Here is a 16,965-nt window from a genome sequence, read left to right as displayed (position 1 = left end):
TGGAGAAAATGAGCACTGGGTGCTAGCCCTATTGTATAAAGCTTGGAATTGTCCAGCGAGGCAGGCCCTGTGTGTATGGGGTTGGGGGGTGGGGATCATTCAGCGCTGCCTCATCAGGTGTCGAATCCCTTACACAACTCCTAACATCCAAGTTGTAGTCTTTATATGGACCCTGGAGTGAGCTCTTTCCTTAATCCCCCAAATGGGAATGTTTCCTGATTCGCTTGCATGTATTTCCCTAATAAGACAAGTACCTCGTTTTTCGACATGCTTGCTTGCCTGACTTGGCTTGTATGTACTACATCTCCCTTGAGTTCTGGTTAGAAAACATGCTAGTTGTGGCTTTCAGACTCAAAGCCTGATCGCCAAGAGCACAGGCTATATTCTTTGCCTCGCGACGCTCAAGCCCCAGTGCCCTGAGGACTCAGTGCCTCGCGTCCTGAGATGCAAGAGGACAGGACCATCACCCTCACTCTGTAACAGGCTAGCGATCCTTCATAATTGTCCTAGTAAAGTGAATCCTTCAGGGAGGACCTTGGCAGTGATGACTATATACCCCTAGTCCAGTCCTTCCATTAGCAACTGTTACACCAGGCTCAGCCTATATAATTCTGTCCTACTTCAACCTGCCCCATCTATGTTGCAGATGGGTTCCTTTAATCCATCTTATGACAAGATCTTCAGGCACCTTCAAGATGTCAAATACAAAGGTAAGGGGTTCTTGGATGCTTATCTACCCCTAGAGAGGAGAATACAGTCACCCCCGTGTGACCTGAAGAAAAATGAATGCAGGGGGCAGGTGCTGTTCACATTTCTAGGCTCAGTCGCATGCCCAGCAGCACTTCTGCCATGGGGAGAAAGGCGGACACCATCTCCCCAATATGTCTCTCCAGGCCAAGAAGTGCTCATTCCGGGTTTCAGCATTGAAGAGCTGCTTCCTGAGAGGCCTGACGAATACTACCGCTACAAAGGCTCCCTGACCACACCTCCTTGCCACCCCACAGTGCTCTGGACGGTTTTCCGGAACCCTGTGCAAATTTCCCAGGAGCAGGTAACTGTCGTGCTCTTCTGAGACAGAGGCCATGTGGCACCTCCATCTCTACCATCACCCAATATCATAACAACTTGATTTCCTCACTTAGAGTTTCACTGACAGCTGTGCAAAACCTCTCCAAATAGTGCGGGTTCCTAGACGCACTGCAAAAATTACAGGCCGAGCTTCAAAAACAGAGTTATCAAGTCAAGCTTGAAAAATGAACCCATCTCCACAATTCCTTACAAGCAAGTCGTTAGGCTACATTTCCTAATATACCCCTCAGTGGCTGCATAGTGTTTGCCTCCATGGTGGAGCGAGCATGGTTCCTTTACAGGGCAGAATAAAGACAGACCCAGTTTCGATGGTTTAACCAACCAGAGTGCTGGGACTGCGGCAGTGAGTAGGCAATGGTCTCTGTTCTCAAGAAGCTCAAAGTCTAGTGCAAAACTGGGGGACAGAAGCCTCAGCAATCATCTCCAACCTTCTCATCTTACAGATGATGAAAGTGAGGGATAGACAGTTGAGGGAGCTTGTGGGATCGCCTGCTGGTTGGAGACAAAGCCCCAAAGTCAGATTGGGGTTGCTGGTCGCTGCCCATCCCCTACTCCACAGTTGAAATTCATCAAGAAGAAAACTGACTGTCCAGGAGACAGGGCCAGGGGCAGTGCTGCACACTGGCTCATGGCCCGTCCCACCCCCAACCCCTCTTCCGGACCAGTAAGGCCCTCACTGTTGGTCGTTCTTTTTACTATGAGCTACTGATCTGAGTAATGTAGATAAATGGCAGCAGGTGGGCAGACAGGAATAGAGATGTGATGAATCAAGAGATGAAATGTTCAGGGGAGCAGTAACCTAGAAGCTGCCTTGGAAACAGATTATATAATGTATGTGGGTGTACGAAAATTCCATGGAACCAGTGGTCAGAGGAACTGTGAAACTCTTGCCTCCCTCTTTTTGTTCCTTGTGATGGGACCACCAGAATAAGCCCCAGGCCCCTCTGATTTAGAGTCGGGTTGCAAATCAGGCCTGTGAGAGGCTGAGGAGCCCCTCCACCACCCAGCAGCTAAGAGCTGTAACCTCCCCCCAAGCCTTGGGAGGTGGTGACAGACCAGCTCACCCGGTGTCCAGGCAACCAGACGCCTGCGAGGGAGGGGAAACAGTTCTCTGGCTTTCCCACTGCTTTCTGACGTGCCTCCTGCCAAGCCCCAGAGTTCTCCTCCCCACTGAGGTCAGGCAAGGGAGCATCACTTTGCCCATGGGGTGTGTTCCTGCCTTGCAGCTTCTAGCTTTGGAGACTGCTCTGTACTGCACACATGTGGATGACCCATCCCCCAGAGAGATGGTCAACAATTTCCGGCGGGTCCAGAACTTTGACGAGAGGCTGGTGTATATCTCTTTCCGACAAGGTGAGAAGATGCGGTGTGTGGGGGGCGTATGGTGCCAGGACACCCATTTTATCTGCAGTCGGGTGCCCTACCCTCGGGGTTTTGTCACTGATACACTTAGGGGGTGGGTTCAGAGCACTCTGGCTGCCAAGGGAACCAAGTATGTAAGAAGCTATTGTGTGTGGGTTTACTGAGGTCTCCCTCCACTGCTCTTGACTTCCCTGAGCCTTTGCAGGGAAGCACCAGCCAGGGCTTCTAGGTGCCTGAACCGGAGCCCCCATTAAGTCTGGGAGACTCTCACAGATGGGGAAGAGAGGATGTTCTGGGGTCCTCTCTGTCAGAGAACTATGTCTCCTAAGACACATGGTAGGACTGTTTTCACGAGACAAACTCCTAACTTCTTGCTGTAGGCTTTCTTAGCATCAAGGCCCATCTTCAGCCTCACCAGGTGATTCATAGCACCATCAGCATCACCAACGTCCAGGGATGCTCCTTCGTTAAACTTTCAGAGAGTGGGCATAATCCACATTTGTGGGCATAAGTAGCTCATGGTCTGATGTAGCAGGATCCATCAGGCAAGAAAGCGTCTGCATTCACTGCCTTTTTGTCTCATCTCCTTAAGCTTGCCTAAGCACAGATACACAGGAGCTATACTGAATGAAGCTGAATAGTTTGGTTTATTCCTAATGCTATGAAAGCTCCGTTCTTCCTCTTAAATCTGTAACCATAACTCCCCAGAAGGACATTTAACATCTTTACTTGTTCAATACCCCTGTCAATACTGTTGGAAGCTGGGGGTTCAGGGAAACAGGTAAGAGAGCACTCTGGGGGGCCACACCCTTCTTCAAACCTCCAAGTTCACTCTCACCATAGACTCTTGGGCCACTCCCAACATGGGAATCTCATGGTCAGAAACAGGTAGGTCTGTGCAAGTTCCACTTTTTCTCCTTATGTCACTTGTGATGGAACTGGGCCAGGTATTCATATCTAAAGATGACCCCATTAACCCATTTGTCCGAGAATCAGTTCTCCTTGTCTCACCTTCTTATTCCTTTGTTATTGTGTGAGATTATAACTACCACTGACTAAGCTTAAACATAGGAAGATAGTATTTCAGGGCCCTTGCCAGAAAGCTTTAGAAACATGCCCTTTTGCACTGACCCATATATATGATCAGAATTATGTCCTGTCAATCACTTAATCAGACCTGGCCAAGAATTTATCTTTTGTGCTCTCCTTGCCACACACCACTGGTTAAGGTAGTTTCTCTCTTTTTCTCAGTTTCCTGGTCTGAAAATGTCATCTGTGAACAATGGTCCTTCTTAAACACAGAGAACGCATATGATGATGACTGTCAACTTCTTTTCTAGGAAAACGCTTCAAATGTACAGATCATCCCTTTGTGATCTAGTTTGGATATAAATTTCTCTTTTCCCATTCCTCTAAATGGAGTAGTAGTCAAGGGTAAATGGAAAATACTTCAACTCTTCAATAAAATACAAAACAAAAAAACTACCTGGAGATAAGGGACTTGGCCCACATAGATAAGGTAGATCTTATTTGTGATTCAAGATAATAATCAGATCTCTTCTCTGGATTGGTCTATATAAGTCACAAGGGATACGGTCATAAAGACTCCCCCTGTAGTCAGAAGACCTAGGTTCAAGGCCTCAATTTGTTTCCTCCCTGCTGTATGATGTAAGCAAATCATGTCCCTTCTTTGGCCTTGGTTTCCTTAGCCATAAAATGATAGGTTGGACAAGGTGAGCTAATGTCCTTTCAACGCTAACATGCTATAGGATTCGAAGTGGATACTAACAACTGCCCATCCTGACTTTACGTTGCAGGGACAGTGTTTGAGGGCAGTTACAGAGGATCAGAAGAAACCACACAGGAACTTGAGTCTGACATTCCAAAGTAACCTCCACTTGTAACAATGGACTATGGCACTGGGAATAATTAGCCATCTTCTTAGACCAGCTCAGGTCTAAGTTGGCCCTCACAGAGTGGGCAGTGCAGTCAGGCTTGTAGCAGAGCGCTTCAATAGACTCTCCCAGTCTGGCTGGGGAGCTTGAGGGGCCTCTTAGCAGAAGCCTGGAGACCAACTCCAGGCTCAGGACATCAAGATCAAAGCCCAAATGCAGCTTTGCCACTGCCCTTCCTGCACGGCTCACCCAGAACTGTTGCTTCCAAGAGCCCAGGCTGTGCCCAGCTCTCCCCTTGGAGTGAGAAACCCTGGCAGTCCAAGGCAAACCTGTTCATTTGGAGGCTGATTATAGAAACTTGGCTAGAATTGTCCCCTCCCACTTCTCGAAGACACAGGCAGCTACTGGGGCTGTTTCCCAAGGAACAATGGGGAGGACGGCCACAAAGGAGAGAAGCCCCAAACCTCACCCCCCGGGGGCACCTGCATTTATGAGGGGCTCTCACACCAACTTGGAGGGGCCTCAGACCATAACATGCCATTACAGGTTTATGGAGTGAGCCTGTGTCAGTGTGAACCTTTAGCAATTGTGCTGAATTATCTGTAAACTTCCATTAAGGCAAACTTGTAATTAGGGCCTGATTTATTCAGAGCTTTCTCTGGAAGTTAACAGGAACTATGGAGTTAGAACATTGAGCCAGGAGAAAAGTGATGTTAAGGAAATCCTCTAGGAGAGAAAGTGCAAGGACTTTGAGAGTAGGCTCTGAGGTTTAGCCAAATTGGAACAACTGGGACTAAATCATTTAACTTTACCAGGCTTCCTCAACTGTGCTTAGAAAAGGAATAAAGAACTTAATTTCTGTCCTTAAGAGGTAGTAATCTGTCCTTAAGGGGTAGTCTATGATTTAGCCCTAGGGCAGGGTTTCTTAACCTTGGTGCTATTGACATTTTGGTCTGGATAATTCTCACTGGGGGGCTGTCCTGTGCATTGCATTGCCCTCTCCCCACTAGATGCCTATAGCATCCCCCCACTTATGACTGCCAAAAATGTCCCCAGACATTGCCAAATGTCTCCAGGGCATGAGGGGCAAAATTGAGAACCACTACCCAGGAATTACACGATGAATTTCCTAGGCCCATGCTGATTTTTTTTCACTTATATGACAGGATTCTGGAGTTTTCTATCATATGCCCTGGTCTTTCCTCTATTACAGCATGACATTTTCAATCTGGTGATGGCTACCCTTGAAACCGAAAGGTTGTTGGGTTTCTAAGGTAGAACAACCAAACTCAAGAGAAACCCTGTTCCCTACCTTCCTTTAGAATTTGAATATACCTGCTTTTTGTATAATTGGCTATGTCCAAGGCCAAGAGAAGTGGACAGGCGAGAACTATCCACCCTTAAGAGAAGCATACAAACCCCTTTATCAGGGCTCCAGATGCCTCCGAGGCAGCAATTTGCTTCGGAAACTTGTTATCATTTTTCTCCCTCGCTTTTATACCATTTTTTCTCTCATGTGTGTTTTGTTTCTTGTTGCCTTTAGTTAAAATGACCACTCTTGATGGAGAGGTGAAAGTCACGTCAGGCACTTTTTTTTTAAGCTCTTGTGAAAGTGCCTCTTCCAAGGGGTACAAATGGAGGACTTGAGCTGAAGAGGGGAGACAAGAGTCATTGCCCTCAAGGTGGGACCCCAGAGAGGGGGGAGACATCCTGTGACCAGACCAGATCTCACAGGAGTCAGATGCCTTCTGTGAAGAAGGAGAAAGATGGCACGGGCAGATTTACAGTCCAGGAGCCTGATTCTTAGTTCCTTCACGCTGACCTCTTCCCAGCTAAAGATAGCAACACTGGGTCCTGACGGTGGTGGGTAATAAAGCAAGAGCCTATCGAACCTAAATGCTAATGTTATCTAGTCCTATTTTTAATATACCAGGGCAAGGGACACTCGAGGGACAAGGGGAAGCCAAAGAGTTTCTATAATCATGCGTTGGTGGGCTTTCGCTGAGCAACTGCATGTTCCCCACTGCAGAGCCCAGAGCCAGCTGAGGCACTCTTAGACAAGAGCGCTGGACAGTAGTGGGGCAGGGCTTTGACCCGTGCTAAATCTGTGGAGTCGCGCGATTAGAATCTGCTTGACCCTTAGAGACCTGGGGAGTTTTATAAAACCTTTAAAAAGAGGAAAAACTCTTACAAAGCTAAGATGGCTAATTATCTACTTTTTGAGACTAGACTGTATGCTTTGTGGTTATTGACCTCTTGTTTCTAAAAGTTCCTATTTTTAAATAAAAACTATTAGATGGAAAGTATCACCAAGTCTACTGAGACATCCAAATGAAAGACAGAGGGGTTCCCACCTTCCAGTTCCCCTGGATCCAGGGGGCTGAACAGTCAGGAGTAATTGTCAAATGTGCTACGAAGTCCCTAGCCCCTTCATCTAGTGCAATTCAACACACCACATGTTTCCTCAGCATACCCCAAGCCGAGCATTATGGAGAACAAAAACCTCACTGTGGATGTTCTCTTGCTCCTTAAAAACAAGCCTCTGGCACAGGGCAGACCAGGTGGAAAGTCAGAAAGCTGGACCCACCCACGGCGAGGTGGCCCCAGCTATCTTTCCGGCATTTCTCCCCCTGGCACCCGTCCACGCCCTGCAGGGCCTCCCTTAGCAAGGCACTGCTTTTACATGTGCATATGATTTACTTCTGCACACGACTCCCTTTGCCGGCGATGTCCCTCAGCTTTCCACCCGGAAAATTCCTTCACGACCCCACTCTAACGTCATGCCAGAAATCTTCCCTGTTCCCCTGAAGGTGACTTACAGTCTCTTTCAATGCGGCTGGAACAACCCGTTCATCTCTGTTATGGTTCTTAGCATAGCACAGGATAATGAACTGCTGTACAGAAAAAGAAAAACAATGTCTAGATTACCCACACGCTCCAAGACCCTAAGGACAGGGACTCACTTTTGTGGCAGGCATCGTGCCTGGTGCTCATTACAAGTTTGAGAGGATATAACCAAGCCAGCTCCCTTCCGCTCCCCTCCCCAGGCTCTTCTCTGCAGAATGATTTGAACATAAGCCTGGCCAGGGGTCACCTTTTAGTTTCAAGTCTTCTTTTGCTTTGTTTCAGGTTGCCGGCAGGCATTCAAATCAATCCATTGGTTTAAGAAGCCTTAAAGATCAGAACTTAGCCGGCAAGTTTCAAAGTCTTAGGAAAGAGTCGCCTAGGGATGCTGTCAGGCTTTTTCTGTTGCTCTGGCCTAAAAGGAGTAAGAGGCCCCCGTGCCACCACCTACCATTCCTTCAGCACAGACAGCCTGTGCCTGGCCACTGAAGGGAGCGGAGCGCACTAAACCCCCAGTGCTGGGATTGTAACCCACGCCTACTGCCCCGGGATTCAGGCCCCTCAATGTGTGGCTTTCTGTCCTGGGCCTACAATCCTGCCATCTGGAGGGCAAAGCCCTCAGTCCCTATCATGGTTGTAGAAAACCAGCACCCTGATGTAATGTGGTGGCAACCTTTTGGCAGATCTGTAGAAATTATTTCTTTTTGGGATTCCATAGTGTCAATAAAAAAGTCCTCCAGTTAAATATGTTCTCCAAAGATAGCTATGTTCTGTGGTCACTGAGGGCATCTTCCTTGCTTTTCTTACCAAAGCATCATCCAAAGAGAGGACTAGCATTTCAGTTACTTCACTCTATGACTTGTATTAAGCATAATAATAAGAGCTTTTATCATCTCAAACTGGATTTTATGTATTTAAAACTATCAAATCCCTGCTAAGCCAAAGCTCTTCTTGTCTCTTTTATAAGACTGGAGACTGCTAAAGAGGCATATACATATGTATACACGTGTATGTAACTATGTAAAATGTCACTTACCAAAATAGTCCATACTTTAATATTTTTTTAATGTTTATTTATTTTGAGAGAGAGAACAAGCATGACCGAGGGAGAGGCAGTGAGAGTGGGGGAGAGAGAATCCCAAGCAGGCTCCATGCTGTCAGCACAGAGCCTGACACAGGGCTCAATCCCACAAACCGTGAGATCATGACCTGAGTCGAAATCAAGAGTTGCATGCTCAACCGATTGAGCCACCCAGGCGCCCCTAAAATAACATTTTGAAAGGAATAACAGTAAGGATTGTATTCCTCTTTATTTAAAATTCTGTTTGAATAAACAGAATTGCAAATAGATCTCGAAAATGCTAGAGTTGTTCCAGGAACGGCAAGCTGTGTGAACGAGGGGCTTGTTCCTTCTGCTGGGCTTTTCTGTGTCTGCACTTGAGGCTTCAGAAGACCTCAAAAGCAGTTAACCAGCATCCCTCGGTCCAGCGAGATACCAGTGGAAGATCCAGCTCCTGAGCCAGCAACAACAGGTAGCAGTGCCCCTGTGGCAATCAGTTTGTCTGCCTTCTCCGGGATCTGTACCCTCCTGGGGAGGCATGTGACAACCGAATTCTTCTGTATCTGTGTGATTTCATTCTCTGTGTCATACTGCCCTATCTTTGCTCACTCTGACCCGTACCAGAGCACTTTCTAGTAGCAGATAGCTCCCACATCTGTATGGCATGCACCCTCTTAACCAACCAGCTCGGAAGCCCCTTCGTCGTGTTCTCATGCAGTAGCTCTTGTAGGCCATCTCCGTCAAGCAGCCTGTCTCTGTTTCTCCTGTCTCACTGTTCTTCAGTGGGAACTGCCTGTGTTAGTCGCCATTTAGAAACCAAACCATTTCTTTGTTTAATCTGCAGATGAATTTCTCTGGCTGTGTCCCTCCCATCATCAACTGTGTTCCCTATTCTCTACACCATCACACAGGCTCTGCTTGATGCAGGCTTTGGCTTTTCTCTCTGGGCTCTACTTCTTCAGTTGTCCCAAGAGCTTTCCCTGTGCCCCCAAAGTCTCCCTGACTTTCCCCTCTCCTGTTAATTAGCAGATGCTTTAGCAGCTGCTTCCAGGGGGCCCCAAGCCCTGTGGACTTCATCTGGCTCTGCAGAGAAGTCCCGCTTCCTGGATGGTTGGTGCTGTCTCAACTGGCAGGGGGTAGCATCCCAACAACATTTTCCTGCCCTGGGCTCCCCTGGGGGTGGAATTCTTGGGAGGTGACACCCTCACTACCATTCCTCTTCCATAGTGGCTTACGCTTTTCACTTGCTCAGTCAAGCCGCTTTGTCTTTGCTGCATCAAAGTCTTGGCTGAAAAGCATCTGTCCCAGTCTCCGGGGCTTACTTTGCCTTTGTGGCTGCTTGCTCATTTCATTATTTCCACAGAAAGGCAATTTAGGCCCTCACAAGTGGTCATCCGGGAGCAAGGAACCCAGGTTAGAGCCCTGGATTAAATTAGGCCATTGTTTACAGGGCCTAATACAGCCAAGGGCAGCCAGATTTCCTTCCAGATAAGACATCAACTTGGGCCATGGACTCTTGAGAAAAGTCCCATCTCTGGGGGCCTTGCTTCTGTAGACTTGGCTCTGCTCCCCAAGCTCCCTAGGGGTGCCCCCTACAGTCTGGAGTGGGGCTGCTCAGCTGTCCAGGGCCCTGTGTGTTTCTCAAGGATGTTTGAGGTGACTGCGAAAGCAATGACTTTAGAAACTGTTCAGTTGGGGCGGCTTAGCCAGTGGTTAGGCTTACTAGTGATGGTCTTACGTGGTGAGAACTGGTTTGGTACCACAGACATCTGGAGCTTTAGGAACAAAGAACAAAAGTATATTTCATCAAAAGGCTTGGAAAAGAAAGCATGAGCAGTTGGGGGTTTGGTTGTTGTTTTTAAGATCTTAGAGGCCTTGGTTGCCTCAAGGTAACTTAAAAAAAAACCCAAAAATACCAAATTACGGTGTGCAGAGGCCAGAGGTTGTACAGAGAACACAGCATATGCTATACAAATACTGGACACTCTCCTCAGGGGAGACTCATATCCTGAGTGTCTCCCTAAGCCACAGACTGGTCCCTGTATTCAGGTTACAAGAAGAGACTTGGAGCAGAGAATCAGGCCATCGGAGCCACACTCTCTCTGCCACTTGGGAGGCCATGGGCTGCTGATGGCGAGCAAGAGCCAAGAGAACAGGCCACCCTGTACTTTGTGGATAGCTCCTCTCCATACCGGCTCTGCTTATTCTGACAACAGCCTCGGGCCCCCTGGGGAGGCCAGACCAGAGACTCCTAGGGGCCAGCCTTGGATGAGGGAGGCTGCAGGGTCAGTGTGAGACTGTGGAAGAGGACAGCCGGGAAAAGACACAGGGCTGATGGCTCCGGGGGAATCAACCAGACTCTGGCCACATAACAGGAGAAGGGAGTGAACAAAAAAACCCTCATCCTGCAGTCTCAGGTCTGGTTCCCCAGGGTGTCAAGTGCCCCCAAGTCTGAGTCCCTGGTCCTCTGTTGACATCTCACAACTGGCCAGGGCTCTCCCAAGGTCTGAGTCTCAGAGTGGGCTCTGTGGGCACAGGCTCTCCTGAGTGTCACGCTGGGTGGCCACAACTCCGAGCACAACTCTGGCTTCCAATGTGAGCTGGAACAAGCACCCACACGACACATACACACATATGCTAGAAGTTTCTGCTAAGGTCAGAAAACCACCAGACAAGAGGGTATGTGTAACAGAGACTTTCTTTAGATGCAGGACCTGATTGGGAGAATGGGGAGTAGTTCTAAGAACCTGGAAGGAGCATGCTGGGGTTACCCAGGGGATCTTCATGACTGGGCATCACTGTCTTACTCAAGAAGATGGGCTCACCCATTACCCTCTCCCAGGGAGGTCCCTAGGAGGCTGACTATGGGATTTTATTTCAGAGAGCTGGGCACTATTTCAGCCCCACTGAAGACTCCTAACTTACCCCCAAAGGAACTCACTAAGAGAAGCCACAATCTTCTCGTTCCACATCAGAGAAGGGAGGCTAGTATCAGGGAGGGGTTTCTCCAGTTTGTCCAGTGGGGCCAAAGCAAAAACAAAACCAAAACATGATAACAGGACTAGACAGGGATGGAGCAGAAGTCTAGCCACAGGCTCCAGCTAAGCCCTGCCAGCCCCAGACAGCCAGAACCTGGAAGATTCCTTACAGATGAAGAGGGATAGGTATCCAAGCAGCAGATAATAGCCTGCCCAAGGAGACTCTGATCCTTACCCTTCCTTATGTTCCCACTCTAGCCATGTTGTACTAAAAACTGAAGTCTTGCCCTAGCAAAAAGACTGCTGTGACAAAAATTGGAAAGGAGGATCACAGTGTGAACTCCCAAGGTGGGCAATTCCCTCTATACCATCAGGCACCTGAGTCAAGAATGAATGCTCTCAGAAAGTCTGTATAAGCCCTGTACTTCCAACCAAATGTTCAGCACACTGGTCAAATCCACCATGGTTTGACTTGGTTAATTTTCAACCTTTTCCTCTCCCCTTTGAAGTGCAAGACCTTACCTACACAGGACTGAGTCTGGGTATGTGGCCTGCCGGCCTTGCATGCTGCAGCTGGGTGATCTCTGTGATTCTTGGTGTGATCTGGGCCTGTGATACTTCCAGCCCAATCTCCCTGCTTCTCTGTGCTGTTGCTCTGGCTCCCGGTCCTCTCCTTGCTGTGGGTCTTACCTTCAGGTCACTCTGTGATTCAAAGATGAACCGCCAATCAAATGCTTCCCTAATGAAAGACCTAATCACTCTATAGCATGTGTACATTCAACGAGCTATCCAAGACCTGCTGGCCATGGTGGGAAGCCATTGTCTAAAAAAAAAAAACATGCCTGAGCCCAGTGTGGAGGTTGGGTGACTGGCTAGGTGATCTTGGCAATGGACCCCTGGTTGTCTTGGACTGCTTAGGACTGTGCAATGGAGCTTGGGGGAAAAGCCAATAGAGGCATCCCAATGGGCCTTAAATCCAGCAAACAAAGACAGAGTAAGTTCTTATTCTGTAGCTCAGGGTTTCTCAAAGTGTGGTTCATGAACCATTTACATCAGCATCAGCTAGAGCTGTTTGTTTGGTAAAAATGCAGATTCCTGGGCCCCACTCCAGACTGAATCAGTCTCTGATGGTTGGGCTCAAAAAAAGTCTACATTTAAACAAGCTCTTCAGATGATCCTGGTATAAGTTTGAGAACCCTTGAAGAGTCACTACAGTTTGCAAATGCCCATCCCCCCCAAGTACTCCAGCCAGTTCTGCTGAGCTAAAGACCAGAACCTGAGAACAGAAATAGGGAAATGACACCTTTCTGTGGCAGATTATACAGCTGTCACATGACTTCACACCCATGTGCCATGGGACGAGACGCAGGGGAAGGGAGGAAGGTAATGTGTGTTCATTGCCTCTTCACCAGGCATCATCCTTTCAGTGGCCCTGGCTGGCGTTCTTGGCATCTGCGTTGTCCTGGCAGTGTCCATTTGGCTTTTCAGAAGAAAGAAGAGGTAGGAGCTGGTTTTGGTTCTAAATGAGAGTGGGTAGCTTATTTGTCCATGAGGGTTGATCTGTCTGGAAAGGCAGCCTGCAGAACGAAGGGCCCCTGTCACCTGTACCAACACTTATCCTACGGGTGCTGTTTCCAGAACACAATTGCCCCTCGCATCCTCTGCAGGAGATGCTGGTCATTTAAGGATCCTTATGCTTAGAGCTGGAGGTGTGTCTGCCAGCCTTGCTGCACCAGCTAACACCTTAGACAAGAGACAAGTCTCTCGACTGGGGCGCGGGAGGCCCCATTTGGCTAAATACAAGCTGCAAGGCTGTCTCCGTTTCTTCTCTGAACCCAAAAAGAAAAAAGAAGGAAAATTTGATTCATCACTCACATTAGCTATTAATGCCCTTTGCTCATGTTTTTATTGTCATGTTTGGTTTTTATAAAATCTATTTCTTCTGGCATTTGTAACAAAAGTTTCCAGGAGCTTTGTTATACACAATCAAAGGTTTGAAGTCAGGGTAGTCATGAGACCTTCTTCAAAATGCAGCTGTTAAAAGAGAACAGTTGCAGATTCCTGGGCCCCACTCCAGACTGAATCGGTCTCTGATGGTTGGGCTCAAAAAAAGTCTACATTTAAACAAGCTCTTCAGATGAGGTTCCTTTTTGGTTGATGCTTTATTTGGGGGCATTCCTCCCAAGAGTGACAGAACTGGGGAAAGGTCCCTAAGAAAGGAATCTGACCCCTAAAGTTCATCTTATTTCATAGCTGAGTCAGGCTACTCTCTGCCTGTCTCTTCTCTTTAACTGAGACTAAATGTGTGTTCTTCCTGTTCCAGTAGCAAAAAAGGTGACAACAAAGGAGTCATTTACAAACCAGCCATCAAGAAGGAGACCGAAGCTCATGCCTGAGGCCCCAGAACTCCCAGGCACGTCCAAGGAAGGACTTTGGTTTGGACACTACACAGTGTGGCTCCCTAGACACTTGAAATAGCTGAGGTTCTCTGACGCTCAACCCACAAACACTCCAGACCCATGGGGGCGCTTCTCGGTGGGTGCCCTGCCATCCTGATGCAACGGCCACCGGCCAGTGCGATGCATGGATGGGAATAACTCACCAAGGAGGCAGAAACTCTGAGTCTGCTTCAGCTGTGTGGACCATTAAGGTGTCTGGATTCTGGGGGCACAAAACACTCTGACCCAGGGATTCACCTGAGTGTGATTTCAAGGATCCTGGAAATCCTGCTTCTTGTCGAAGCTTCCAGACCTGGATGTGCACTCTCTGCTTAGGATTTGCTTTTGAGACTCAGTTTCTTTCCTCAGGGAAGGGGTTGTTGTTCTCCTCTGATTTCCTCCTGCTATGACAAAAGCTTTGGTCTGACCTTACAATTGGAAGGAAGAATGATTCAGGAAGGGTCAAGGTATCAGAGACAAAAGAAAACAAGAGAGATTCTTTGAAACAGAGTAGAGGCATTTCCAAAGTCCTGTACTTTGGTTCAAATGTAGTGAAGGGACCTGAGAGGGAGAGAATGAGAAGACACCTAAGGTCTGGAGGAACCTCACTTTGGAGTCAGAAGTTGTCTGTCAAGCCATAAGTGTGAGAAGGACAGAATATTAAGGTCAAGCCCAGACTCCTGTAGGTGGGGCAGTTATGCTTTGTACTCCACACACTTTATACATGATTAGGCTATTCCTTGAAAATGTGTTGTTGCTTTCTCTCTCCTAGACATGAGTTCTGAGATGACCCAAACTGCTTTTGACTCTACAGGAAACGGGCAGATGCAAAACGATTGAAGAGCTTCATCTCTTTTGCCCAAATTTCATTTCTGCCACTTCTGTGGTATCTCTAGTGCCTAGCTGGATGGAATGGGGACTTCTTACTTCTCTGACTTGGGGAATATTGAGTTAAAATCTGGGGGGGGGGGCTTGGTTAAAATCTGTTTTCGAGCTATGAAAGCGGGAAGTTATCTGTGCAGGGTGGGGGCACCACGGTATTTAGGGACCAATAATAATGGAATGTTACAAAGATTCTTCATGGTCTTCCACTCAAGTCGCAGTTTCTGAAAAGACTTAACTCTTTCCTAGATGTAAGAGCCCCATGGAGATCAGTTAGTTCCATGACTGAGAAGGAGCTTCCAGCACCAACCTCTCATGGCCAGCACCTTGCAGTTCACACACAGCTTTCTGATTCCTGGTCTCATTTTGACAGCATGGAATGTCCTATCAAAGCACAGATTTCTTTATAACATCTTCTTCCTTCTACTCCTCTCTCTGACTCTGAGAAGTCTTTTCCCTTTTCTACTGTCATGACTTTTTGTAGTGATGGCAAGCCCTGCGGCTTTGTAGCTAGTTTGCTAAACAAAGTTATGAAAGACCTAATGGACACTCAGATGTGTGTGGATGAGAACTCTGACAGCTTTGGAGCCTGGGGCAGCATCCCAACCTTGCCATTAGCATGCCTGATGCTGATCAAATGACAGTAGGGACAGCCCTCATGACAGAGCAATGTGACTTAGGGGATGCTTTCTTGGCCTTGGCCCAAAGTTGTCCATCAGAAACCAACATAAACCACTCCAGAGCCATGGGAATGTCTCTCTATACCTTTTTTGAACAAATTTTGTAAGAGAACAAAGAGATCATCATACCTGGCATGACAGCTGCTCAAAGAAAGGGAGATCTACTGAGCCATGAAAACTGGCATTTTTTCCTGCCCTGTGGCTGAGATAAAGCAATGCTAGGGAGGCAGGCAGAAGGCTCCAAGAATCAACACTGTCAACTTCCATGTGAATCATTATGGGACCTTTGAGGACCCAGCAGCTTTGGAATTGGGAAGCCTTTCTTCAGATACTCTCTCATTCCACTGACACCAGTGGCCACTACAGGAACCCAGACTGTGGTGTGTGACGCTCCTCTGTCTCCCATGCACCTGGTGGAGGGCCCCGGTGCTGTGCTGGGTGCACAGCAGGTAGAGATCACAAAAACCAGGCACAGGCTGGGAAAGGGACACATGGAAGGCCCTGGCTTCTTTGCTTCACCAACGGATAACCTGAGTTTCTGTATTCTGTTTCTTTAGTGCCGTCTGGTAAAAACAGTAACTTATACTTGTTTCCTTAATAGACATTCTAGGATTTTGCTGCATTGACTATTAATCCTATTTCAAGTTCAGACCTTAGATTCTTCTCCCCTTTGCTAAACTCTCTGAAGTCCTCCTGAGCACCGCTGGGGAGCAGTGGGGTCTGCAGCACCCCTCCATTCCTGTGTCATGGATGGATCATGGGCCACTGTGATGATGACGTTTAGCACTTCTGTATTTATTGTAAGAATGATTGTAATGAAGACCTAAACTATAAATATGAGAAATTATAAATAAAATGTTTTTCACATCAGACTGATTTTTTGGAGGTGAGGCTAAGCATTACTGTTGGCAAAGCACTTGGTAGTTCCTGGTCTATGGTGACATGTAACTGATCATAATGATGTCACTTGCATCCAGGTCTTAGAACCCTGCTCCAAAGGAAAATACACCGATGTATTTAATCATTTTACTGAGGAAGGAGGCCTATGGTATGTGCAGTAAAGTCCTAGGATCACACAGCTGCTTAGGGAGTACAGCTGGGAAGTTTAGAATAATCAGGGAAACGCTCAGAGAGAAGCGGGTATCTGAGCTGTGCCTTAAAGAATATGTCACATTTGAACAGATGGATGGAAAGAGGGAGGCATTCCTAACCAAAGTGACATGAATATAGAGAATGGGTCTTAGTAGCTACTGCACTTAGTAGGTTGGTAGCCTTTAGCTTGCCTGCTACCTATTTTGGATTTTTTTTTTCAAAACATGCTATCGCCTTCCATATAATTTTTATCTAATTCCAGATTTCATATTCTGGTTTGCTAAAAGAGGCAGTCTTGTACCGGTTACAAAATTGTTTGAGTTATTTAGAAAAGCTTCCAGTCTTCACTTTAGTTGCCCAAGGATGGAAATAGATGAACTGTCCAAGGGTAATTTTGCTCCAGTAGGTGATAAAACAGTGGACCCAGCTTTAGAATAGAAACACTTTAGAATAGAACCCTCCAGGTTCTGATGGCCTCTTGGTCAGAACACAGGGATTCTTCAGTTTGCCCCCTTTAGCATCCTTCTGGGGTGAGGACAGGTGAAGTGAGGCATACACAGAGTGCCTGTGACTCTCATTCCCATTGGGGCTGGGGCGACAGGGGAGAGGAGGCTGGGGCGAGCAACAGAAATCATCTCCCTCATC

General features: G+C 47.5%; 2 protein-coding genes and 1 pseudogene across 8 annotated transcripts in view; 1 reads left to right on the top strand and 2 right to left on the bottom strand.

Annotated features, from left to right (window-relative positions):
* Nucleotides 1–16,100, top strand: part of CA12 (carbonic anhydrase 12) — a 51,922-nt gene extending 35,822 nt beyond the window's left edge. The window contains exons 6-11 of one of the 5 annotated variants that reach the window (XM_049611727.1): nucleotides 647–710; nucleotides 894–1,051; nucleotides 2,316–2,442; nucleotides 11,738–11,770; nucleotides 12,641–12,728; nucleotides 13,555–16,100. In XM_049611727.1, the coding sequence (XP_049467684.1) occupies nucleotides 647–710; nucleotides 894–1,051; nucleotides 2,316–2,442; nucleotides 11,738–11,770; nucleotides 12,641–12,728; nucleotides 13,555–13,624 (540 nt within the window). In that variant the 3' untranslated portion in view covers nucleotides 13,625–16,100. Of the gene's footprint in view, nucleotides 1–646; nucleotides 711–893; nucleotides 1,052–2,315; nucleotides 2,443–11,737; nucleotides 12,729–13,551 lie in introns of those variants that run through there. The other 4 variants (XM_049611726.1, XM_049611729.1, XM_049611728.1 and 1 more) reach the window with 4 other exon arrangements.
* APH1B (aph-1 homolog B, gamma-secretase subunit) overlaps nucleotides 1–16,965 on the bottom strand; it is a 140,526-nt gene that overhangs the window by 65,450 nt on the left and 58,111 nt on the right. Inside the window, exon 7 of one of the 3 annotated variants that reach the window (XM_049611731.1) lies at nucleotides 11,841–11,930. The exons of the other annotated variants lie outside the window; for them this stretch is intronic. The gene's annotated coding sequence lies outside the window, so the exon portion shown is untranslated. Of the gene's footprint in view, nucleotides 1–11,840; nucleotides 11,931–16,965 lie in introns of those variants that run through there. 3 annotated transcript variants of the gene reach the window in all.
* LOC125908873 (keratin, type II cytoskeletal 8-like) overlaps nucleotides 1–16,965 on the bottom strand; it is a 327,398-nt pseudogene that overhangs the window by 277,757 nt on the left and 32,676 nt on the right.

Source organism: Panthera uncia (genome assembly GCF_023721935.1).
Source record: "Panthera uncia isolate 11264 chromosome B3 unlocalized genomic scaffold, Puncia_PCG_1.0 HiC_scaffold_1, whole genome shotgun sequence".
NCBI classification, from domain to species: Eukaryota; Metazoa; Chordata; class Mammalia; order Carnivora; family Felidae; genus Panthera; species Panthera uncia.
This window is presented reverse-complemented; position numbering and strand designations above follow the sequence as displayed.